Source organism: Bombina bombina, chromosome 1, assembly GCF_027579735.1.
Source record: "Bombina bombina isolate aBomBom1 chromosome 1, aBomBom1.pri, whole genome shotgun sequence".
Taxonomy (NCBI): Eukaryota; Metazoa; Chordata; class Amphibia; order Anura; family Bombinatoridae; genus Bombina; species Bombina bombina.
Window position 1 is genome coordinate 1339872719 of NC_069499.1, and position 27833 is coordinate 1339900551.

At 39.7% G+C, this 27833-nt stretch overlaps 1 protein-coding gene across 2 annotated transcripts in view; it reads left to right on the forward strand.

Moving 5' to 3' along the window:
- CCDC113 (coiled-coil domain containing 113) overlaps positions 1 to 27833 on the forward strand; it is a 71201-nt gene that overhangs the window by 15605 nt on the left and 27763 nt on the right. The window contains exons 1-3 of one of the 2 annotated variants that reach the window (XM_053695279.1): positions 15318 to 15469; positions 19708 to 19834; positions 26664 to 26828. In XM_053695279.1, coding sequence (XP_053551254.1) covers positions 15345 to 15469; positions 19708 to 19834; positions 26664 to 26828 — 417 coding nt within the window. In that variant the 5' untranslated portion in view covers positions 15318 to 15344. Of the gene's footprint in view, positions 1 to 15317; positions 15470 to 19707; positions 19835 to 26663; positions 26829 to 27833 lie in introns of those variants that run through there. The other variant, XM_053695286.1, reaches the window with a different exon arrangement.

Genomic DNA, 27833 nt, shown 5'->3' on the forward strand with positions numbered 1-27833 from the left:
ACTGCAGCTCTCCAATGGTTGACTCTAGTTCACAAATATATTTCCTACTGTACATGATTCAGAAGCATGCAATTAAAAAGAAAAGCTTTACAATTTACTTCCTCTATCAAATAATACAGTATTTTTATACACACTTTCTAAGGCACTAGCTGCTATTGAGAATGTGCAAGTGTTTAAAGGGACAGTCTACTTGAAATGTTTTATTGTTTAACCCCTTAACAACCGAGGACATGCAGGGTACGTCCTACAAAAACTGGTACTTAATGACCAAGGACGTACCCTGCACGTCCTCAGGGTTTTCAAGCGCTGGAAGCGATCGTGATCCCTTCCAGACGCTTTTAGGGTATTGCAGCGATGCCTCAATATTGTGGCATCATGCAATACCCTTTTTAAGCACACCGATGCAGAGAGGGCCACTCTGTGGCCCTCTCTGCATTGGCCAGCAATGGTGCTGATCGTTGGTGGTTTGGGAGGGATACGAGGGAGGCCCATCGCTGGATCATTTCCTCTTAATGTGTGGATCCTGCTCCGGCAGTACGGCGAGGTCTTCGGGAGTGCGCAAGCTACTTAGTACATTACAATGTAAGGAAGGAGAGAGAGGGGGGGGGATAGGTCTTGGGAAAAGGGATCTGGGGGGTAGGGTATTGAGGGGGGGAAGCTACACTACAAAAAATTGGTTTTGTAATAAAAAATAAACTTTTTTTTTTAGCAAACTGGGTACTGGCAGACAGCTGCCAGTACCCAAGATGGCGACAAATAGGAATAGGGGAGGGTTAGAGAGCTGTTTGGGGCGGGAATAGGGAGGTTGGGAGCTAAGGGGGGGATCCAACACTGCAGAATAATATATAAAAAATAAAACAAATATATAAAAAATGTAAAAAGCCTTTTATTTTAGTACTGACAGTACTTAAGATGGTGGTGACAATAGTGAGGTGGGGGAGGGAAGTGAGCTGTTTGAGAGGGGTAAGGGATAGGGTTGCCACCTTTTGCCCAGAAAATTCCTGGACACTTTTTAAGTGGGCGTGGAGAGGGTGTGGCTTGGGGCGTGGCTTCTCACGGCCTCAAATTCATTCTAAAATCTATTTTTATATATATATATATATATATAGATATATAATATATATATATATATATATATATATATAAATATTATGTATATATAATATATATAATATATATATATATATAATATATATATAATATATTAATATATATATTATATATATAAATATATATATATATATATATATATATATATATATATATATATATATATATATATAATATATATATATATATATATATATACATACAGTCCATTTCATGAGAACACCCTGATTAGATATCGAGAAGTGTAATAACGTTAGCTGCCAATGAGTGACTTATATATCCCACACACTACATAAAAACGAAACACATTATATGCATTGCCAGCTACAATAACTCCCAGTTCAAAATCTTGGTACCTGACGAGCTGAGGTCAGTACTCAGCAGCCTGCCCGCTGACCCCGCGACTATTGCTCCTGCTCACATTCTTCCTCAAGCACCTCCTAGAAGCCATGGCAGATGACAATGTCATCCAGAGAAGAGGCGGGAGTCAAGTTATGTTTTGATCTGCGCAACTGTTTTGTTGTCACGTGACACAGCCCTCCCAGTCTCCCACACACACACTCCCTCCAGGCTCCATATCCATATCTCCTCCTGGGCTAAGAGTTCCTCTTGGCAGCTATTTTTTTTAATCTGTGCTTACGCCTTACTCCTGCTTGTTGCGCCAGGGGAGCTCTTAGCCCGGGGCATTTAAGGGCAGTTCCGGGACACGGGACACAGAGGGCCCGACCGGGACTGTCCCGGTGAAACCGGGGCGGGTGGCAACCCTAGTAAGGGAGGAATCAGGGGGTAGGATGTGTCAGGTGGGAGGCTGATTTCTACAATAAAGCTAAAATTAACCCTACAAGCTACTTAATTAACCCCTTCACAAGTGTAATGCGGTGGCATTTAGCAGCCTTCTAATTACCAAAAAGCAACGCCAAAGCCATATATGTCTGCTATTTCTGAACAAAGAGGATCCCAGAGAAGCATTTACAACCATTTGTACCATAATTGCACAAGCTGTTTGCAAATAATTTCAGTGAGAAACCTAAAGTTTGTGAAAAAGTTTTTGAAAAAGTTAATGATTTTTTACATTTGATCACATTTGGCGGTGAAATGGCGGCATGAAATATACCAAAATGGGCCTAGATCAATACTTTGGATTGTCTACTAAAAAAAAAATATATATACAACATGTGAAGGGTTATTCACAGATTCCTGACAGATATCAGTGTTACAATGCAACTATCGGTACTTATTGCCCTTTAACTTGCAAAAAAAAAAGCGAAGAACATGTAAACATTGGGTATTTTTAATCTCAGGACAAAATGTAGAAACTATTTAGCATAGGTGTTTTTTGGTGGTTGTAGATGTGTAACAGATTTTGCGGGTCAAAGTTAGAAAAAGTGTGGTTTTTTTCCATTTTTCATCATATTTTATATAGTAAATTATATGATATGATGAAAATAATGGTATCTTTAGAAAGTCCATTTAATGGCGAGAAAAACAGTATATAATATGTGTGGGTATGAGTAAGAGGAAAATTGGAAAATTACAGCTAAACACAAACACCGCAGAAATGTAAAAATAGCCCTGGTCCTTAACGGTAAGAAAATTGAAAAATGGTCAGGTCACTAAGGGGTTAAAAAGATAGATAATCCCTTTATTACCCATTCCCCAGTTTTGCATAACCAACACAGTTATATTAATACACGTATTACCTTTGTGATTACCTTGTATCTAAGCCTCTGCAGACTGCCCCCTTATCTCAGTGCTTTTGACAGATATGCAGGTTAGCCAATCAGTGCAAATTCCTAAATAACTCCACGGGAGTGAGCACAATGTTATCTATATGACACACATGAACTAGTACTGTCTAACTGTGAAAAACTTTCAAAATGCTCTGAGCTAAGAGGCGGTTTTCAACGGTTTAGAAATCAGTTTGAGCCTACCTAGGTTTAGCTTTTTAAAAATACCACCAAGGGAACAAAGCAAATTTGATGATAAAAGTAAATTGGAAAGTTGTTTAAAATTGCATGCTGTATCTGAATCATGAAAGTTTAATTTTGACTAGACTGTCCCTTTAAGTGGTACACATATATTAGTTTGTGTTTGGCTGATGACTGTCACATGATACAGGAGACAGAAAAACTGATTACAATTTAAAATTTGTCAAAAAAAAACATCTGTTAAAAATTCAATTGAAATTCATAGTAAGTTTTATTGCATTGGTTTTTTTTTTGTTTTAGTTTTTTTACTATGCATTCATTGATTTCGCAATTCTTCTATTTTGAATGTTGAGGATCTGTCTTGATCAGTCCTGATATGTTAGACAATTTCTAAGAAGTGAGCCCCTCATTTAAAAAGGATGGGAAAACACAAAAGCGTTTCAAGATGTCATATATCTTATCTTTTTACCATGTATATATATAATATTTTATATTATGTTATATTAATGTTGTTGGGTTCCAATTAATTTGAGAATTTTTATGTCAATGTGAAGTTAAAGCTGTTTTGCCAGACAGTGGGTCTAGGGCATTTTCCCCTTAATCTATTTCTAGTATATCTCTGAGACTGTCTGCCTATGTAATAATTAATACCTCTTCGGGAAAATACCACACAGAGGACCTGTAGTATTGCAAGCCCTATGCATTAAAGGGACATTAAACACTTTGAGATGATAGTCTATAAAATTATATATATAAGTCTGTGATATACAGGGAGTGCAGAATTATTAGGCAAATGAGTATTTTGACCACATCATCCTCTTTATGCATGTTGTCTTACTCCAAGCTGTATAGGCTCGAAAGCCTACTACCAATTAAGCATATTAGGTGATGTGCATCTCTGTAATGAGAAGGGGTGTGGTCTAATGACATCAACACCCTATAGCAGGTGTGCATAATTATTACATACCTCCCAACATTTCAAAATTCAAAGGAGGGACACCCCCCGCGGCAAAAAATTGAATTGTGGTGGGCGGGGCTTAAAAAATCATAAGACCAAAGTAATATAAATAAAATTCTAAATAAAGTCCTAGATTTTAATACACTTAGGCAGCAAATCAAACACAAGCTCAAACCACTGGTATGGCTATGTGAGATATGTATTTAATTATCCTTTGCAAAGACATTGCTAAATATTTTTATCTTAATTGGACATTTAATAATAAATTCTTTAAAACTACTCTCTGCATTCCCCATTAATATCCTAGATTCTGGCCTTTAAAGTCAGCAAAAATGCACAGTAGCACACTACATAGCATACACTTACACATGCAGATACACACACACTACATAGCATACACTTACACATGCAGATACACACACACTACATAGCATACACTTATACATGCAGATACACACACACTACATAGCATACACTTATACATGCAGATACACACACACTAATTAGCATACACTGACACATGCAGATACACACACACTACATAGCATATCCTTATACATGCAGATACACACACACTACATAGCATACACTTATACATGCAGATATGCACACACACTACATAGCATACACTTACACATGCAGATACACACACACTACATAGCATACACTTACACATGCAGATACACACACACACTACATAGCATACACTTACACATGCAGATACACACACACTACATAGTATACACTTATACATGCAGATACACACACACTACATAGCATACACTTATACATGCAGATACACACACACTACATAGCATACACTTATACATGCAGATACACACACACACTACATAGCATACACTTACACATGAAGATACACACACACTACATAGCATACACTTATACATGCAGATGCACACACACATTACATAGCATACACTTATACAGGCAGATACACACACACTACATAGCATACACTTATACATGCAGATACACACACACTACATAGCATACACTTATACATGCAGATGCACACACACATTACATAGCATACACTTATACAGGCAGATACACACACACTACATAGCATACACTTATACATGCAGACACACACACACTACATAGCATAAACTTATACATACAGATACACACACACAGTTATGGATACATATAGACACACGCACTACATTCTAGTATGGGGTCCTGGGGTTGGCAAGCACATTACCTGGCAGTCTGCGGCTGCCACTGTTCGTTACCCTGGTATTAGCACTGCTCATTGTATAAAACTGAAGGCATGATAGTATTATCCCCAGGGGTTAGACATCATCATTACCAGAGGTAGATTAGAGAGGTCACCATTACCCATGGTCAGAGTGTATACAGCCTTCTTACTCCTGCTTAACCCACACACCATTCCATTTCCACAGGCAAACAGGTATCTAACCCTGTGAAAGCAAAGCCAGCTGCTTCTTAGTATGGGCCCAACAGAATTAAAAAAAAAAAATATATATATTTTATTTTTTTTTTAATGCCTGGGGCAAATCGGGACAGATGGCTAGCAACTCGGGACAGAGGGACAGACCCCTAAAATCGGGACTGTCCCGCGAAAATCGGGACAGTTGGGGGGTATGTTATTAGGCAACTTCCTTTCCTTTGGCAAAATGGGTCAAAAGAAGGACTTGACAGGCTCAGAAAAGTAAAAAATAGTGAGATATCTTGCAGAGGGATGCAGCACTCTTAAAATTGCAAAGCTTCTGAAGCGTGATCATCGAACAATCAAGCGTTTCATTCAAAATAGTCAACTGGGTCGCAAGAAGCGTGTGGAAAAACCAAGGCGCAAAATAACTGCCCATGAACTGAGAAAAGTCAAGCGTGCAGCTGCCAAGATGCCACTTGCCACCAGTTTGGCCATATTTCAGAGCTGCAACATCACTGGAGTGCCCAAAAGCACAAGGTGTGCAATACTCAGAGACATGGCCAAGGTAAGAAAGGCTGAAAGACGACCACCACTGAATAAGTCACACAAGCTGAAACGTCAAGACTGGGCCAAGAAATATCTCAAGACTGATTTTTCTAAGGTTTTATGGACTGATGAAATGAGAGTGAGTCTTGATGGGCCAGATGGATGGGCCCGTGGCTGGATTGGTAAAGGGCAGAGAGCTCCAGTCCGACTCAGACGCCAGCAAGGTGGAGGTGGAGTACTGGTTTGGGCTGGTATCATCAAAGATGAGCTTGTGGGGCCTTTTCGGGTTGAGGATGGAGTCAAGCTCAACTCCCAGTCCTACTGCCAGTTTCTGGAAGACACCTTCTTCAAGCAGTGGTACAGGAAGAAGTCTGCATCCTTCAAGAAAAACATGATTTTCATGCAGGACAATGCTCCATCACACGCGTCCAAGTACTCCACAGCGTGGCTGGCAAGAAAGGGTATAAAAGAAGAAAATCTAATGACATGGCCCCCTTGTTCACCTGATCTGAACCCCATTGAGAACCTGTGGTCCATCATCAAATGTGAGATTTACAAGGAGGGAAAACAGTACAACTCTCTGAACAGTGTCTGGGAGGCTGCGGTTGCTGCTGCACGCAATGTTGATGGTGAACAGATCAAAACACTGACAGAATCCATGGATGGCAGGCTTTTGAGTGTCCTTGCAAAGAAAGGTGGCTATATTGGTCACTGATTTGTTTTTGTTTTGTTTTTGAATGTCAGAAATGTATATTTGTGAATGTTGAGATGTTATATTGGTTTCACTGGTAAAAATAAATAATTGAAATGGGTATATATTTGTTTTTTGTTAAGTTGCCTAATAATTATGCACAGTAATAGTGACCTGCACACACAGATTTCCCCCTAAAATAGCTATAACTTAAAACAAACTAAAAACTACTTCCAAAACTATTCAGCTTTGATATTAATGAGTTTTTTGGGTTCATTGAGAACATGGTTGTTGTTCAATAATAAAATTAATCCTCAAAAATACAACTTGCCTAATAATTCTGCACTCCCTGTACTTTCATTAATTATTTTGCCCCTTTTCCTGGAATTACATTCTAGGATTGTGAGCTTTTCAGTTCCTGTTAGAAATGCAAATGCAGAACACTGTTATATTCCACACAACCATTAGCTGCACACTCTAGTGACCTATTTATAACTGTCTCTAATTGGCCATAGCAGATAAGGTAACCTAAGTTACAACATGTTTTATAGACACATAAGGGTCCATTTATCATTGTGAGGACGGACATGATCCACTATTGCGATTTGCGAACCATGTCCACTGCACATCGATAAATGCCAACAGCATACGCTGTCGGCATTTATCATTGCACCAGCAGTTCTTTTAAACTGCTGGTGCAACGCTGCCCCCTGCAGATTCGCGGCCGCCAGCAGGGGATGATTTTCAGCGATGTCTGTCCGCCGCCTCAGAGCAGGCGGACAGGTTATGGAGCAGCGGTCTTTACACCTCTGCTTCATAACTTGTGTTTTTGGCGACACATGGTATCAAGCTCTGTTCAGAGTTTGATAAATAGACCCCTAAGGGCCAGATTATGAGTGGAGAGCTATTTAGCGTTTTTGCTAGAGCGCTAATTGTGCTAGAAATTGTCAGGGGTTTTTTCCTGTTGTTTGCTATGTGCTGCTGGCAGCCATTTTACTCACCTCTCTTCCTGACTATGGTGCATTATGGGGGATGCTGCTCATTTCCTACACTTCCTTTTATGGCCAGACTGGTGTGCATCATCCATGTGAGACAGGATGCAGTCTCAGAATTGTGATGTCATCACTTATTATTTAAAGGGCCTCTGTTCAGTATGCTTTGCCTTTGCGTTGTCTCAGACCTGTTTGTGAGAGTTCCTGTGTATTACCTGGCTGCCTGACATCCTTCCTGGTTCCTGGCTTGTTCCTGACTCTGCTGTTTTCCTTGTTCCTGATTCCGGCTCGTCTTACTATTCGCTTTGGCTCCTGACTTGGCTCGTCTGACTACCAGCTCTGGTTTTGACTCCTGGCTTGTTATTTGACTTGTGGACTTTTTATTATTTTTTGCTATGAATAAAGGTGTGATTATTTTTGCACTTTTCGTCTCAGTCTGATTCCTGGCACCCTGACATTACGCAAAGGCCATGAATCCTGATGGTGCTAATAATCCACCTTTACCTGCCATCATTTCCAGGATGTATGAACAGGATCACCGCTTGGATCAATTAGCACTAGCCCTGCAAACCCTGCTGACTCGCACTGCACATTTGGACCAAAGTGTCCCGCACGTTATGGCTGCTCCTGTTTCCGCTGCTGCACCTATGCCTACCAGGAGCATGTCCGGTTCTGCACCTCTACCTCAGCGATATGGAGTCGATCCTATTCAGTGCAGAGGGTTTTTGAACCAGGTGGGCATTTACTTTGAGATGTTACCTCAGGCGTTTCCCTCTGACAGAGCTAAGGTGGGATTTCTCATCTCGTTACTCTCTGACACAGCTCTTGCCTGGGCTAATCCCTTGTGGGAGACTAATAAACCTGTGATGTCAAATTACCCTGAATTTGTGGCCTCCTTTTGAAGGGTATTTGATGTTCCGGCTCGCTAATCCTCTGCTGCTAAACGACTCATGTCCATTCAGCAAGGTACAAGAGCTGTTGCTCAGTATGCTATTGAGTTCCGTACGCTTGCCGCAGAGGTAGGTTGGAACAATGAAGCCCTTGTTGCCGCCTTCTTTCATGGGCTCTCTGATGCGATTAAAGGCGAAGTTGCTGCCAGAGATTTACCAGAGGATCTCGAGGCATTGGTGTCTTTTTTTATCCTAATTGACATCAGACTCAGAGAGAGACCCTCTTTCAAGGAGCACTTGCCCTGTTCCGTTGTTTCCTACGTGTTCGTTCCCACCCATGCCTCCTGGTCCTGAGTCACCAGGTACTGCTGAGCCAATGCAGTTGTGATTCAGGCATCTCTCCACGGCGGAGAGGGCCTTTAGGAGGAGGGAGGGGCTCTGCCTCTATTGTGGGTTACAGGGCCACCTTTTGAAGTTTTGTCCTACACGGCCGGGAAACGCTCACACCTAAGGTCCTGTCGGGGGCAGACCTTTGGTGGTTTATCCTCGTACCCGGAACCACTTAAGGAGAAACCTTTTGTCACGGTTGTCCTTTCCTGGGTGGACTCCTCCATAGTCACTCAGGTTCTTGTTGACTCCGGTGCTGCGGACTATTTCATTGACAGTGCTTTTGTATCAAAGCACTCCATTCCTGTTTTGCCTCGGTCCGTTCCGCTTGCTATTGAGGCCATTGATGGCAGGCCCCTTCAGCCCGCACTCGTTACTCACAAAACTGCTCCGTTGTCCATGGCTGTTGGGGCTCTCCATTTTGAAACCCTCCAGTTCCAGGTGATAAACTCTTCGCATTTTCCGGTTGTTCTGGGTTATCCCTGGCTCCAAAAGCACAATCCCAGTCTCGACTGGCGCAGATCCAAAATTTTGTTGTGGTCCCCGCAATGTATTTTCACTTGTCTTCGGAAACCAGTTGAAGTCTTGTGCACTTCTTCGGTATCTCAATTGCCAGAGGAGTACCGAGAGATCCTAGACGTGTTTGGCAAGGTGCGTGCCGGTACGTTGCCTCCTCACCGGTCTTACGATTGTGCCATAGACCTGCAACCCGGAGCCATTCCTCCTCGGGGCCGGGTGTACCCTCTGTCTGTTGCAGAGAATTGTGCTATGGAGGAGTATGTTGCCAATGCTCTGTCATAGGGAATCAAATGCTCTCCTGCAGGGGCTGGCTTCTTCTTTGTGAAGAAAAAGGGTGGCGAGTTAAGACCATGTATCGATTATTGGGGTCTTAATTGTCTTACCATTAAGAATGCTTACCCTATTCCGCTCATTACGGAACTCTTTGACCGCTTCAAGGGAGCTACGGTCTTTACTAAACTTGATTTGAGAGGAGCGTACAATCTCGTTAGGATTAAGGAGGGTCACGAATGGAAAACAGCATTTAACACCAGGAGTGGGCATTATGAGTATCTTGTAATGCCCTTTGGCCTATGTAATGCTCCTGTTGTTTTTCAGGAATTTATTAATGATGTCCTACGAGATATGTTGCAACAGTGTGTCGTGGTGTACTTAGACGACATCCTCATACACTCACCCACACTTAAAAGCACATCGTTCTGATGTTACACAGGTTCTTCAGAGACTACGTGAGAACGGCCTGTTTTGTAAACTTGAGAAATGTGAGTTCCATCAGACTCAAGTAACCTTCCTAGGTTATGTTATCAACGTTGCAGGGTTCTCCATGGATCCTGACAAGTTATCTGCAGTTCTGCAGTAGCCTCGCCCAGTTGGTTTTTGGTCTATTCAACGTTTTTCGGGGTTCGCCAATTACTATAGAAAGTTTATTAAAAACTTTTCTTCCTTGGTCAAACCTATCACAGACATGACCCGTAAAGAGAATGATCCACTCCATTGGTCACCTACTGCCATTAAGGCCTTTGATAGTCTTAAGACTGCCTTTGCTGCCGCTCCAGTTCTGGCTCATCCTAACCCTGTCCTGCCTTTCGTTCTTGAGGTCGATGCGTCTGAGACTGGAGTAGGTGCCCTCTTGTCTCAACGTCCTACGCCTGATGGTTCCTTGCATCCGTGTGGTTTCTTCTCTAAGAAATTGTCTCCAGCGGAGTGCAATTATGAAATTGGCAACAGGGAATTACTGGCCATAATTTTGGCACTCAAGGAATGAAGGCATCTTCTCGAGGGTACTAGCATGCCAGTGCTCATTCTTACTGACCACAAGAATTTAACTTATCTATCTGAAGCAAAACGTTTGTCGCCCCGACAGACCAGATGGGCACTATTTTTGTCTCGGTTTAATTATGTGGTCTCCTACCTGCCTGGTAGTAAGAATGTTACGGCTGATGCCCTCTCTCAACAATTTTCGCCTATGTCTGTACCTACTCATGTTATACCTCCTGACCATATTTTGGCTACCATACATACTAATTTGACTTCTCCCTTGAGGGAGGGGATCCTGGCTGCACAAACCAATGCACCTCCTGAGAAACCTAGTGGTAAGTGTTTTGTTCCTGAGAATCTTCTAACTAAACTTTTGCACACTTACCACTATCCTAAAGCCGCAAGTCACCCAGGCAAGAACCAAATGATTTGGTCTGTCACTCGACAATTCTGGTGGCCAGGTCTTCGTTCTGATATTGCTGCGTATGTTGCCTCCTGCTCAGTTTGTGCACAGAATAAGACTCCTCTGCATCTTCCTGTGGGTCTTCTTTAACCTATTGCTAATGGTGAGTGTCCTTGGAAACATCTTTCCATGGACTTCATTGTCAAGCTCCCTGTTTCCAATGGCAATACTGTTATCCTTATGGTGGTTGACCGTTTTTCTAAAATGTCACATTGCATTCCCTTGATGAAGCTGCCTACCGCTCAGGAGCTTGCTTCGATTTTTGCCCGGGAGGTCTTCCGTTTACATGGGTTACAAAAGGAAATAGTGTCGGACCGGGGTAGCCAGTTTGTCTCCAGATTTTGGCATTCCTTTTGTGCTCAAATGGGGATCCAGCTTTCCTTCTCCTCGGCATATCACCCTCAATCCAATGGGGCTGCGGAACGGTCTAATCAAGCTCTGGAACAGTTCCTCCGTTGCTATGTCTCAGATCACCACAGTAATTGGTCTGAACTGTTACCTTGGGCAGAGTTTGCTCGTAATAGTGCTATTAATGCTTCCTCCAAGTTATCCCCGTTCATGGCGAATTATGGGTTTCAACCATCCTTGTTGCCCGATTCATTCATGTCTCAGGGTATTCCGGCTTTGGAGGAGCATCTCCGGCAACTCCGTTCCACGTGGGTGCAGATTCAGGATTGCCTTCATCGTTCTATGCAGCGCCAAAAGTTCCAGGCTGATCGTAGGCGTCTGCCCGCACTTTGCTACCAGGTTGGTTAGAGAGTTTGGCTGTCCTCCCGCAACTTGAACCTTTGTGTGCCTTCCAATAAATTGGCTCCCCGCTATGTTGGTTCTTTTCGAATACTCCGACGGGTTAATCCTGTGGCCTATGCTCTTGACCTTCCTCCTGCTATGCGCATCTCCAATATTTTTCATGTCTCCCTCTTGAAACCATTGGTTTGTAATCGGTTTACCACTGTGTTGCCTCGTCCCCGTCCTATCTTTGTTGACAACCATGAGGAGTATGAGCTCAGCAGCATTATTGACTCTCGTATGTCCAGGGGCCGTGTGCAGCCATTTTACTCACCTCTCTTCCTGACTATGGTGCATTGTGGGGGATGCTGCTCATTTCCTACACTTCCTTTTATGGCCAGACTGGTGTGCATCATCCATGTGAGACAGGATGCAGTCTCAGAATTGTGATGTCTGTTCAGTATGCTTTGCCTTTGCGTTGTCTCAGACCTGTTTGTGAGAGTTCCTGTGTATTACCTGGCTGGCTGCCAGACGTCCTTCCTGGTTCCTGATCCCTGGCTTGTTCCTGACTCTGCTGTTTTCCTAGTTCCTGATTCCAGCTCGTCTTACTATTCGCTTTGGCTCCTGACTCGGCTCGTCTGACTACCAGCTCCGGTTTTGACTCCTGGCTTGTTATTTGACTTGTGGACTTTTTATTATTTTTTGCTATGAATAAAGGTGTGATTATTTTTTCACTTCTCGTCTCAGTCTGATTCCTGGCACCCTGACAGAAATAAATTTTGCATGCGTCGGGTTTCACTCGTATTATGAGTTGAAAGTAAAAAGTTATCGATCTCGTTCTAACCCGATGCACGCAAAAAGCCGAACTTAGATTATCGTGTGTGATAACCTATTCCCCCATTGAAGTCCATGAAGAAAAAAAAAGTTGAAAAAAATCCTAACACCCAACTTGCGCACAAACCTGATCACATATTCTCATGTGCGCTAACCATACATGAAAATATGAATATTTCACATGCCAATGTTCTGCACATAAAATAATATGTCCTATTTATTCATGAATACACATTTCTACAAATATATGATAGCATTTTGGTAACATATACATTTATACCTATATAAATAGATGATTATATATAGGTATAGATATATAAATATATATAGGAATATCTATTTAAACATACATATAACATATTCTGCTATGTGCAGAACATTGGAATGTAAAATATTTACAGTAAATACACATTATAACACTACATATATATATATATATAAATATACTGTATATATATATATATATATATATATATATATATATATATATATATATATATATATATATGTCTTTATGTGTACATATGTCTTTATGTGTTTATATGTGTATATATGTCTGTATATACATATATACCTGTACACATAAAAATACATAAATACATATGTATACATATATAGACTTATATATACACACATACATATATGTGCTTATATACATATATATTTAAAAGAAACATGCGGTTTAGTGATATTTTTTTTCTTACACCCCATACCCACCACTTTTAACCCCTAAAAACTGCCTAGTGCAGTAGTTTTTTATGAGAAAAGGTATTCAACAAGAGTAATTATTTCTCTAACTTTTGTAGATAATGCAATGTTTTTCTTGACGCTTTAGTATCTCTGATATATATTTTTTGTTATTTTCAGTCACATCTTATTGCTTTTAAAGGCCGCTTTTCAAGCAGTAAAGAACGCTTATGCAAAATATGAGTCTCCGGTTTTGCAAAAAAAAATCTTGTTATTACAAGGTGTTCTATAAGCTATACTAGTTCACCTTTGAAATAATTATTTGAATTTCCTCTAAACATGAGAGGGAGCAAAACAATCTCTGCATGGCCACTCTATTAACCTCAACTACAGATGATGGGGCCGATTTATCAATGTCTGTCCGACATGATACGCTGTAGCGTATCATGTCCGACAGACATTGTTGAATGCCGACAGCAAATGCTCTCAGCATTTACGATTGCACAAGCAGTTCACCAGGGCAGCGGTCTTTAGATAATTTAGCCCCGATGACAAATACAGTATATGTTATCTTCACTATAGTTAAAGTGATGGTAAATCCTAGCATTTCACAAACCATTGGAACAAATAAAAGGGGACTTTCAGTTTTAACCCTTTAGTGACAGGGTGAAAGTGCCTACATCGGAACACCTGTTCCGATGTAGACAAATTGAAACTACGCGATCGTGCATACGATCGCAAGATTTCAATTATTGGATTGCATCTGGGGGGCGTCCCTACAACCCTAGGAACGCCCTCCAGACCGCGATCAAGTCCTAGAAGCACAGAAGGCTTCAGGACAGCCGTTTGTTATGATGTTCTATTCCGTCATAACGGCTTTAAAGCCCAGTGTAATTATGACGGAATAGAACGTCATAACGGCGTTAAAAGGTTAAAGTATAACACACTTCATGCTGAAAGTTCCTTTATTTTTTTGAAGCGTTCGCCGCACTTTGCTCGTCTTAGCACCAGCTGGCCCACACGGCTATTTGCTAAGAGGTGGAAACGTCACCTCACAGCAAAATAAGTGTTCTGCCGTGGGCTGCTTGAGGAGCATTTTCAAAACTGTGCTCCTTGCACTTACATCTAAATACGTGGCCAAGTGGCCTTGCATCATGGGGGGGATCTAGAGTTTAATGGAGCTAGTATGTATTCAAACCTCTCTATCTCAACTCCCTTAAACACTAGAAACACAACTGTTTAAAAGGCAAGCATCTTCTCTTTCAGTGTGTGTTTGAGGAGCATCATTTTATAAAAACATTAAATAAAAAACACGCATTTTGTAAGAATGTTTTAGTTTTAATAAGGTGGGACAGCTGAAATGAAAAACAATATTTTTATGAGTGGGTTACTCACTGAAAATGTATCCACAGTAAGGCTTAAAGGTGAGCAGCATGATACAAATCCAAAAAAAAAAATTCAGCCCAGGGATTACAACATTACAAAGGGCCTAGTCCATTCAGACTATTTATGTTTTTTTTTCTGCATTATTATTGTGATGGTTGACCAGTTCTAGTAAATTTAGTCTATTTTGTGTTCTTATCTTGTGTCTTTTTGAGTAACTACTCACTACGCCCATTTAAATTGTATGTATACACATGATGTGCAGCAAATGCATATTTGAATGTGAAAGCAAGTTGTGACATCTATTTTCCAACCTGTTTCCACACTAGCAAATTAAAATATGCATTCTATATTTTTTTTAGCTCCCCTGATGGCAGTGGAAGTTTCTACTGTTATTCTGCTCATTACAAAACATACTACTGTACTACTCTGACTAAACACACTCCACCGTTCCTTTAGCTTTAAAGGCGCAGCGCAGTGTAATGACGTCAGACGTATGTCTCACAAGCTGAGGGTGGAGCTTCGTACTGTCTCCGTGTTTACCTTAGCAACCATGGTGGAGACGGATGCGGAGAGTGTGAGGACAGAGAGAACCGAGTCCCAAGCCGGTGACGAGCCGTTACCGCATCTATCTGACTTTAGCATAGAACAGCTGCAAACACTGAACAAGGACCTCAGGTGAGACGCTTTCTGCATGCGGTCGGACTCGCTGAACTGTCTGGTTATTACCACGGCAACACAATGCTGATTGTTGATTGGATCAACAGAGTCACATGAAACACTAGGCTTTTATTGCTATGATTCTTTAGGACTGTATTTTTATGTTTGTATATATATATATATTTTGGTCTTGAATATCATAATACAGGGGGAAATGTTTAGTTTCCATTTCGTTTATATATTCAAATTCATAAAGATGTTTTGCATGTAATCAACTGAGATACAGTCAGTGTATATAAGACAGATGGATACTTCTGTTGCTTCATATTATGTATACAATAGTATATATGGTACATATAGGAAGAACTTACTTGGTTAGGAAAGCAACATTGCAAAGCCAAACCTTGCATAACTGCCACTCCTCTTTCCAAGACAGAGTTTTAGGTGGACATTTACAGGAATCGGGCTCTAGTTTTCTAGACATTCCCAAATATGTGCCAACAGTACACTGCTAGTATTACTTTTGCACTTTTCCTTCTCTTAAAGGGACACTGTAACCAAAATTTTTCTTTTGTGATTCAGATTGAGCATGACATTTTAAGCAACTTTCTAATTTACTCCTATTATCAAATTTTCTTCATTCTCTTGGTATCTTTATTTGAAATGCAAGAATGTAAGTTTAGATGCCGGCCCATTTTTGTGAACAACCTGAGTTGTCTTTGCTGATTGGTGGATAAATTCATCCACCAATAAAAAAGTGCTGTCCAGAGTACTGAAACCAAAAAAAAGCTTAGATGCCTTCTTTTTCAAATAAAGATAGCAAGAGAACGAAGAAAAATTGATAATAGGAGTAAATTAGAAAGTTGCTTAAAATTGCATGTTCTTTCTGAATTGCAAAAGAAAAATGTTGGGTTCAGTGTCCCTTTAAGTACCAGTGTGAGTAAGATGATGTGGAACATTAGTAAATATTGTTACACTTTGTATGCATTTTATGTGAATCTGACACCCGGACAAAAAATATATAGCTAAAAAATGCCTAAAACCTGGGGGGGTGGGAGGGGTGGAGGGGGTAGCAGAATTCTGAGTGCCTAGGGCAGCACAAAACCTAAATACGCCACTGCGTTAACCTGAAAACAAATCAAACAAGCTTATGGACTGACGTAGCCTGTAAATAGAATTTAAATGCCCTAACCACATCCAGATAATGTAGTAATCTCTCCTTTGAGGATTTTGGATTAGGACACAAAGAGGGTACCACAATTTCCTGGTTAATATTCTCTGAAGAAACCACCTTAGGTAGAACTAGACAAAGTTCATAAAACTGCTTTGACCTGATGAAAAACCAAATATGGTAGATCAGATACTCTCCTAGCCGAGGAAATAGCTAACAAAAAGAAAACCTTCCAAGATAACAATGGAATATCCAATGTATGCATAGATTCTAAGGGCGGAGACTGCAGAACTCTGAGAACCAGATTCAAAATCAATGGAGGAGAAATAGAATTGATAACAGGTATGATTATAACCAAGGCCTGAATAAATGCCTGAATATCTGTAAGATGAGCAAGTTTCCTCTGCAATAAAACAAAAAGTGCTGAAAACCCAGGCTATCCTGATAACATTGCAGGATTTGAGGAATCCTATCAGAATGCCATGTATATAATGGATCTGAACACCAAGAAAAATACACTGTCTATACGTTGTGGTAAATTTGACTAGAGTCAGAAAAACCTTTTTGAGAAAGAACTAAGCGTTCAATCTCTAAGCAGTCGAACTGAGAGACTGAAGTTTTTGATAAAAGAAAGGACCTTGAGATAATAGATGTGGATGTTGAGTTAGACACCACGGATGAGTGCTGGACATATGAAACAGATCTGCAAACCACGTTCTGCGAGGCCAAGCAGGAGCTATTAAGATTGCAGGAATTTGTGCTGCTTGATCAGAGCAATCACCCTCGGTAGAAGCACAATTGGTGGAAACAGATAAACTAGATGATAAGACTAAGGAACTGCTAGTGCATTTATCAATTCCATCTGAGGGTACCTCGACCCATATCTGGGATGCTTGTGGTTAAGATGAGACACCATCAGGTCGGTCTCCGGGAGACCCTAAGCAATGAACCAACTGATCAAAAATATTTTGATTGAGGGACCATTTACCTGAGTGTAAAGTCGGGGGCCAAAGGGAGAATAGAAGAAACCCTCAGGAACTTGTTTAACGTTTTCAGATACAGCCTAAACATTCACTCCTTCTTTGGGACAATGAACAGATTCTCCCTTGTTCTTATATAGGAACAGAAACAATTATTCCCATGTCCTCTAGATCTTGTAAACACTGAAGAAATGCCACACGTTTTTCTGGTCTCCTTGAGACATGAGACACAATAAACCTCTCTCGAGGAGGTCTCAACCGAAAACTTATCCTGGTTCGTCTAGCTTATGTAGAGTTGGCTCCATTCACCTTAAGAATGTTTTCCCAAAGTTCCAGATTAACTTCTGGAACAGGAAAAAGTTTTTTTAAATGTAGGAGAAGCACTAAATAAACAGAACCCCAGGCTTGTCCTATTCCATAGAAATTATTTCTGTAACCAGGACAGGGACTGGAAAGATCTCCACAAACTTAAATTTGGGTTTGAAGATAATATCCAATTGCTTTAAAGTTTTATCCTCCACAGGCTTAGGGTCTTGAACCCTTAAAGACCTCAAATCTTCCTTAAGTAAGGAACGTAAGTGCTCTATCTTAAAATGAAAGGTAGACTCCTCCTCCTATTCCTGATACGAACCTGAGGATAATTCCTCAGGAGACAGTTCACCCTCAGAAAAAGAAGAAGAATCCAGAGAATCCGATATCTGAACTGGCCTGGGAGGCACAGAGACAGTAGTTACATCCCCTCTAGTAGAGGAACTAGAAGAAAATATATTTACGTCTACGCTTACTTGATCTCAGAAATAGCAGACTTTAAGTGATTCTTAAAATCTGGGCCAAAATCAGTAACACCACCCTGAGTAGCAAACACTGGCGGGGCAAACTGGGGAAACGGTGATAGATGTAGACATTTGAGACTATAAAACAGAATTTAAGCAAGTAATACAAAGCTGAGCGAGAGGACAGACAGTAAACAATTTGCAAAACATTAATTTATTTGTAGGGAACACAAAATCTGTGGATCTACCCACTAATGGGTCTTACCCAGCAGAGATAGTTCCAGTCTGCTCCATTGAAAAATCTTGCAAAAGTGTAGAAGTACAAATATAAGCACCTCAGTAAGAAAGTACACCTGTTAATGTGAACCCTACACCTCTTCAAATGCTATTTTACCTGCTCAAGAGAAGTGTGTACTTGCCGTAAAGGAATATGTATGTTTTTGTTTTTCTCACAAAAAAATTTGTGTTCATTATAAACCTGTAAACTCTTAACCCATTATTCCTGCAATTTAATGGGACAGTCTAGTCCAAAAAACTTTCATGTTTCAAATAGGGCATGTAATTTTAAACAACTTTTCAATTTACTTTTATCACCAGTTTTGCTATGTTCTCTTGGTATTCTTAGTTGAAAGCTAAACCTAGGAAGGCTCATGATAATTTCTAAGCCCTTGTCAAATGCTTTTTTATTTGCTTTTCACAACAGTGGAGAGCTAGTTCATGTAAACCATATAGATAACATTGTGATCACGCTCGTGGATTGTGGCCGAAATTTAACTAATTGGCTAAAATAAGTCAATAGTTAATAAATAAAATGTCATGTGATCAGGGGGCTGTCAGAATATGCTTAGATATAAGGTAATCACAGATGTAAAAAGTATATTAATAAAACCATGTTGGTTATGCAAAACTGGGGAATGGGTAATAAAGGGATTATCTATCTTTTAAAACAACAAAAATTCTGGTGTTGACCGTCCCTTTAAGCCGCACTGAAAAGTTTAATCAAATAGTTTTTAATAGCACCTTCTTGTGAAACTGCTGAGGACAGTGCTGCCAATCGCATTACTTATGTATCAGCAATGGATTGTCTGCATTTGTTCACACAGCCAATGTAGAGGCTGTAAGAGTGTAGTTTATTATGTCTAATGAACTTTTAAAAGAAAATGAATTCTCCTAGTTTTCATTATTTTAAAATTATTTTTTATTTCCCTCATTTTAATGATTGCGATTTTTATGTAATGATTCGAAATCAGGACAGCAACATAAATTACTCTTGTGTGTAGCACTATAGTAACTCATCTCCTCTGATCTCATTGTTTGTATTACATTTTTCAGCGATGCAGTTTCCGTACTCAAAGCAGAGACCGAGATGTTTGATAAATTCTATAAGAGGCTTGATCCAAAAGACCTCACCCCTGCACCAGCCTCAGAAATGGCTGCTTCCCCCGTGGATTTCAACCAGGTATAAATGTCAGGTATTCTTAGTAATGTACTGGAAACTGCGTTGTGCTTATGAATTCATTGGGGTAAAATGTTTACTGAAACTGGTTAAAAAAGTAGAGCATGCGGTTTTAGGAGACTTTTTCTATTTACTAATCCAGAAAAAAAAAGTCACATAAAAAGGTCATATTTTATTCAAATTATATTATTCAAAAAATCAAAGAAACAATTAAGCAATTTTGTTACATGTATTAACTGACAATGCATGACTTTTTACATACTAACAACATCATTTATAGATGAGGGCATTACACAAGTATAAAAAAAGAGAAGATTTATTCAGTTTCTTAAGCAAAGCTTGAAGATACCTTACATATTATTGTGCCATTCCATGTATATTCATTGTTTTTAGTGTTGATGATTAAGACGAATATTCCCATCTATGCCACAAAGAAACTCTGCCACAGTTTTGTGGCCTTGCTATCGAGCAACACATGTTCGGCAGGCGTTCATGTACCTCCACATAGCATCAATGCACTCTCCTTTCAAGTGGGTTTCCAGTAGTATCATGTTGTACAGTGGTGCTCACTGTCTCTTCTTCATGATGAAATCATTCAATGACACAACAAATTAAAGGGTGATAGTGATTAACAAGGTTAAATAACTTATTTTGGGGTACCCTCCAATCCTTCGGCATCTGTGACACAGCTCTCTCGTGGTTCTCTTCCTATCTGACTAACCGTACATTTAGTGTAGCCTTCTCCGGAGCATCCTCTGCCCTGTTACCACTTTCTGTTGGGGTACCTCAAGGCTCTGTCTTAGGTCCCCTTCTCTTTTCAATCTACACGTCGTCACTAGGTTCCTTAATAAAGTCCCATGGGTTTCAATACCATTTGTATGCCGATGACACCCAAATCTACCTCTCTGCACCAGACCTACCTCCTTCCTTACTAACCCGTGTCACTAACTGTCTTTCTCACATCTCATCTTGGATGTCCTCTCACTACCTTAAGCTAAATCTCTCCAAAACTGAACTCCTTGTTTTTCCCCCTTCTTCCAATGTCTCCACCCCCAAAATTTCTATAACTGTTGATAATTCCATCATTACCCATACCCCGCACGCCCGATGTCTTGGGGTCACACTTGACTCAGATCTTTCCTTCACTCCTCACATTCAGTCCTTGGCTAAAGCCTGCCGCTTCCACCTTAAAAACATTGCTAAAATTAGACATTTCCTTACACAAGATACAACCAAGATTTTAATCCACTCTCTCATCCTTTCCCGCCTCGACTACTGCAATTCCGTCCTCTCTGGTCTACCTAGCTGCCGCATAGCTCCGTTACAATCCATTATGAATGCCTCTGCCAGGCTCATCTTCCTTACTCGTCGCTCTTCATCTGCTGCATCTCTCTGCCAATCCCTTCACTGGCTTCCTCTTGCCTCTAGGATTAAACATAAAATCCTCACCCTGACATATAAAGCTCTCAACTGCATCTCCTCCTCTCCTCCTCTATTGTTACTTCCTCACATTCACGTTTACAGGACTTCTCCAGACTGGCCCCCATCTTGTGGAATTCCCTGCCTGGCTCCATAAGACTCTCAACTAGTTTTAACAGCTTCAAGCACTCCCTAAAAACTCTACTATTCAGGGATGCATACAACCAACACTAACCTTTCCTAACGCCATTGCTTTCCCCTTGAACCCCTTAGATTTTAAGCCTATGGGCCCAGTTGTTTACAGATCGCTTCATAAGAGCCGATTACAACAGTGAAACTTTCTGCAGGGCCCTCTACCCACTTGACCCCTACAAAAACTATCCTGTACACCGACTATGTTTACAGCGCTGTGGAATCTGTTGGCGCTCTACAAATACCTGATAATAATAATAATAATAATAATTATACCACCCTTCACAGATGTTCTTGGCATTAGTACTGTTCATGGTGGCATCATGTATATTCCATAGGTGAGGGGCGAACATAGGTGGTACATGATGCACTCTCAAAGTCATCAGGGCTAAATTAGATATGAATTAGTTGAAATATGCCACTAATATAAGTATGATAAAAATACATGAGCAAATTCGCAGCTTCAGGTGGATCTTGTGGAATAACAGTTTTGGGGTATCTCATACCTTCATCAAGGTCTTCAAGGGGTTAAATAGCATCAGTCATGCCACAAAACAATCTAAACTCAGGATTAAAGGTACATGAAACCCACATTTTTCTTTCAGGATTTAGAAAGAGAATGCAATTTTAAACAACCTTCCAATGTACTTCTATTATCGACTTTGATTCATTCTCTTGATATCCTTTGTTGGAAAGCATATCTAAATAGGCTCAGTAGCTGCTGATTGGTGGCTGCACATAGATACCTTGTGTGATTGGCTCACCCATGTGCATTGCTATTTCTTCAACAAAGGATATCTGAAGAATGAAGAACATTAAATAATCCTATTATATAAAAGGCCGAGTGTGTTTGTCCGAAGCTGTCATGCGCAGTAGAGACAGCACGAGGACAAACACACCTGGCCTTACCTGTCATGCTGTGGGCGACGGAGGGCGTGGTCGGGCACGGTCAGTGCGCGAGAGAGGGGAGAGAAATAGAAAGAGAGGGGGACAGACAAAAAGAGATAGGAATGAGCAGAAGAGAGGGGGAGAGAGAGCAAAATAGAGGGGAAAGAGCAAAAGAGAGGGAAGAGAGAGAAAAAGACGGGGAAGAGAGAGCAAAAGAGAGGGGGGGAGAGAGAGAAAAAGAGAGGGGGAGAGAGAGAAAAAGAGAGGGGGAGACTGAGAAAAAGAGAGAGAGCAAAAGAGAGGGGAGAGAGGCAGAGCAAAAGAGAGGGGGGAGAGAGAGAGCAACAGAGAGGGATAGAGAGAAAGAGCAAAAGAGAGGGATGGAGAGAGAGCAAACAAAAAGGAGAGAGAGACAGAGCAAAAGAGAGGGGGAGATAGAGAGCGCAAAAGAGGGGGAGAGAGCGCAAAAGAGGGGGGGAGAGCGCAAAAGAGAGGGGAAGAGAGAGAGCGCAAAAGAGATGGGGAAAGAATGCAAAAGAGAGGGGAAGAGAGAGCGCGCAAAAGAGAGAGAGTGCAAAATAGAGGGGGAGAGAGAGAGAGTGCAAAATAGAGGGGGAGAGAGAGAGTGCAAAATAGAGGGGGATAGAGGGAGCACAAAAGAGAGGGGGGGAGTGAGAGCAAAAGAGAGGGGGGGAGTGAGAGCAAAAGAGAGGGGGAGAGAGAGAGCAAAAGAGAGGGGGAGAGAGCACAAAAGAGAGGGGGAGAGAGCACAAAAGAGAGGGGAGAGAACTAAAGAGAGGGGGGAGAGAGAGAGCGCAAAAGAGAGGGGGAGAGAGCGCAAAAGAGAGGGGGAGAGAGCGCCAAAGAGAGGGGGAGAGAGAGCAAGGGGTGGGACCACTGAACTGCAAAAAATGGCCCGTGTGAACGAGCTTTAGGACTAGTAGAAGTATATTGGAATGTTGTTTCAAATTGTATTCTCAATCTGAATCATGAAATAAAAATTTGGGGTTTTTATGTCCCTTTAATTGTTTCTTTAATTTATTTGAATGTTTGAAAATTGCTTAAAGGGACATGAAACCCACAAATTTTCTTCCATGATTCAGATAGAGAATACAATTTGAAACAACTTTCCAATTTACTTCTATTATTTAATTTGCTTCCTTCTCTTGTTATTATTTGCTGTTTATCTAGGCAAGTTCATGAGCAGCAGAGAACCTAGGTTCTAGCTGTTGATTGGTGGCTGCATATATATATTGAATGTGATTGGCTCACCCATGTGTTCAGTTAGAAACTAGTAGTGCATTGCTGCTCCTTCAACAAATGATACCAAGAGAATGAAACAGATTAGATAATAAAAGTAAATTAGAAAGTTGTTTAAAATTGTATTCTCAATCTGAATCATGTACCTTTAATTGTTTAATTTATTTTGATAAAATATGACCTTTTTATGTCTTTATTTTAATTACTTTTTTTCCCAGCCAAAGTTGTGACTTTTTTTTCCCTGTGACTTTATTTCTGTTCACCCTATTTACTTCTATTAGCAAATGTACCTTGTTCTTTTGGTATTCTTTGTTGAAAAGCACACCTAGGTAGGTTCAGGAACAGCTGGTGGCTACACACATAAATAAATTTTGTTATTGGCTCCCAGTAGTGCAGTGCTACACTAAAGTTGACTTTACCTTTATAAATAACACCTTTGCAAGCAATAGTGCAATTGTATTATTGTACTATTGCTTCCATATAACTATCTGATTATGCTCATTGCACATGAAATACTGTTTTTGCACTTTTATGTCCATTTAAGACAGTATTTCCCAAACCCTGTCCTCAGCACCCTTAAAGGGACAGTATACATCAATTGTTATATAACTGCATGTAATAGACACTACTATATTGAATAATATGCACACATATTGATATAAAAATCCAGTATCATTTATATTATATTGTTCTATTCAGAAAACAATAAAAATTATTGTTAAAAAAAAAATACAGTATAAAACTTTTAAAAACGTACTTAGACGCTCCCAATTTAGCACTGTTAATTATGTTAGGCTGGGAAACCCACTGAAATGGGATGAGAAAGCAGGAAAAGCAGTTAATCTATAAAACATTTATGGGGGGAAAATCTAGTGTACAATGTCCCTTTAACAGGCCAGATAATCATTATATCTTAACTAGAGCACAGGTGAAATAATCAGCTGATGGTTAATTGGCCTGTTAAGAGATTTAACATTTTTTGTTATTTATTTTAACGAGAGAAGAATAGGAACCCAGTCCTTTACACCAATTTGTTTGGATTGGCTGTTGCTTGTAGAAGTCAAATATTTTAAAAAAACTCATTTGTTGCAGTGTTCTCTCCAAGATCTATTTAGGTCCAGATTATGAGTGGTGCGCTAACAGTTACGCGCAAGTGAAAAGGGGTTTATTGCAGGTGTTTGCACACTTTGGGTTTAGTGCTCGTTGAAAGTAAACTTGTGAGTGCAATTGCGATACAATCTAGAATGATTACCGCGTCCTCAGAGCTCTGGTTAACTGTTTCGTAAAACAAAAAAGTGTCACAAAACACATCAAAAATGCATTAAAAAGTACAGTTACGCTCATAATAACACTATTTAAAGGGATATTGTAGTCATAAATCGAATGCCAATCACACAGGAGTATACATATAAATGTATTTTTTTCTAATATGCATTCTGTATTAAATAAGTGCCGTTTTGAAAATATCCATTTTTTTAAATAATTAACTTTTCCAAACCCACTCCTATGTCAGCCGTTACTGATTCCCAATCCGTGCTGACAACTGCAGTTGTAAGATTGCGACATTTGGACGCATTGCGCATGCGCGAGTTGGCGCAACGTTACAGGATACGTCACCATCTTATGTTAAATAAGACAAGGACAATCGATACTGCAGCAGTAGAGTTAGTTGCACAGAAAACGTAAGTACTTCTCTTATGAGCGCTTTGAGAATCGCCCTAGAATAAACGAGCAAACGATACTTATTTTGCAACATTAGGCAATACTTTTATTTGGCGATATTATAATTTGCAGTATCTTACATAAAATACAATCTCCCTTGAAATAAACAGGCAAAATTCCAAAATTCTTAAAACGAAATAAATTAATTATAATCCCAAAACAATAAAGATAGTAAAATAAGATATGTATGTATATAATTAATACATATTTCTCAAATTCACAATACTTTTATTCAATAAATATATAAAACTCATAATATAAATAATTAATCTTATACTTATTACGATATACTAAAAATATATATGAAATAATAGAGATGATCACGATTGTATCTATAGTATTTAGATATATATTTTTAGTTTTAATTGTATTTACAATTTGAAACAAACTTTATTTTTGCCTTGAATACCGATCGAATAGATGGATAATTAAAATGCGCATGCTTTTTTTTTTTCTGGTCCGCTATGATCTCGGCTTGATTGCCGCAATATGCGCATGCGATAGGAAGTATATGGTATTGCGCATGCGTTTAATGGAGATAAGTTATTTAAATTAGATGCAAAAACCAGTGATACGATTGGCGGTTTGGTTATCCATTAGACGGCCCACATTTGTGGGCTGGATGACGTGATGTCATCGTAATAAAATAAAATATAATTTTATGGAAAAAGAGGGCTTCGTTTTAAACATTGAGAAGGTAAATTACATTGCTATTATACTTTATAAGCAAAACGTTTGTTGAACTTAACATTAGAAAATAAAAAGTTAGTAATCCTTTAATAAAAATTATTAATAAAAAAAATACTGCACAAAAAAAGTTATAGGGGCTCAAAGATAGGTCTCAGGAGGGGGCGCGATACGATTGGCTACAGTCTGAATCGTCAGTGAAGACAGAAATAGAGTATCCATTACGAGCGGAGGAACGGCGCAATATATAAAAACATGAAAGGGTAATTATTAAAAAAATTAAGCTTTTACAATGCATTTCGTGAATGAAAGTGCCCATCTCTTACTTTATGATTACAACTATTGTTACTATAAACATAGAAGTTTACCATCACTTTAAATATGAATATAGCATAAATATGATTTTACATGTTTTCATCTAATTAACTGCAAAGGGCTCCAATACACTTATGTATATGGCAGCAGTTTTTCTCTTCTGGTTTCTAATTATATTTATACATATGTATTTATGTGTTTATATGTGTATATATGTCTGTAAATACATATATGCACATATAAATACATATATGTACACACCTATAGATCTGGCCCATAATGTTTACTCTAGAGATTACTGTTTTTACATTCATGCCACAGATATTTCTCTCATATTTTTACATTGCAGATGCGCAGCCGGCGCAGATCTAGGTCTCGTAGCTTGATGCCAGAGCGTTTACTGAGACTGACTGCAGAGCAGAAATGTGAGCTGGTACAGAAAGAGTTGGAGGAGATGAAGGCAGAAGCACAGAGGGATCAGGACAACACCGAGAGGATCATGCAAAACTACAAGGTGATCACAGAGTGCTTCAAAGTTCAGTCCCTCATAGTTCAACAAAATATTTACATAGTAAAATAGTAGATGAGGTTGAAAAAAAGACAGAAGTCGATCATGTTCAACCTGTACAAATCTTATTATTTACAATAAAAGCTCCAGTTAAACTCAAATTATTCCCATTAAAAGGTGACTCATTTAACACAAGCAATCATATCCCCGAAATCTGTTTATAGCCAGAAATGTATCTAAACCATTTTAAATGTATCTAAGGCATTGGCATTTACTACCTCCTTTGGTAGTGAGTTCCACAATTTGATTGCTTTTGCAGTGAAAAAACGTTTCCGTTGCAGAAGATTAAATCTCCATTCCTCCAGCCTTAAAGGGACAGTCAAGTCCAAAAAAAACTTTCATGTTTCAAATAGGGCATGTAATTTTAAACAACTTTCCAATTTACTTTTATCACCAATTTTGCTTTGTTCTCTTGGTATTCTTAGTTGAAAGCTAAACCTAGGAGGTTCATATCTAAATGCATTTTGATAGTTTTTCACCACTAGAGGGCATTAGTTCACGTGTTTCATATAGCTAACATTGAGCTCATGCACGTGAATTTACCATGGAGACAGCTCTGATTGGCTAAAATGCACGTCTGTCAAAAGAACTGAAATAAGGGGGCAGTCTGCTGAGGCTTAGATACAAGGTAATTACAGAGGTAAAACGTGTATAATTATAACTGTGTTGGTTATGCAAAACTGGGGAATTGGTAATTAAGGGATTATCTATCTTTTAAAACAACAAAAATTCTGGTGTTGGCTGTCCCTTTAAATTGGGACCTCTTGTCACAAACAATTTTCTTGGAATAAACAGAGCTTCTGCCATCTCTGTATATGGGTCTTAAATATATTTATATATAGTAATCATGTCACCTCTCAAGCACCTTTTTCTAGAGAAAACAGAGCCAGTTTGGCTAGCCTCTCCTTATAGGTTAAATTCTCCATTCCCCTTATTAGCTTTGTGGCCCTT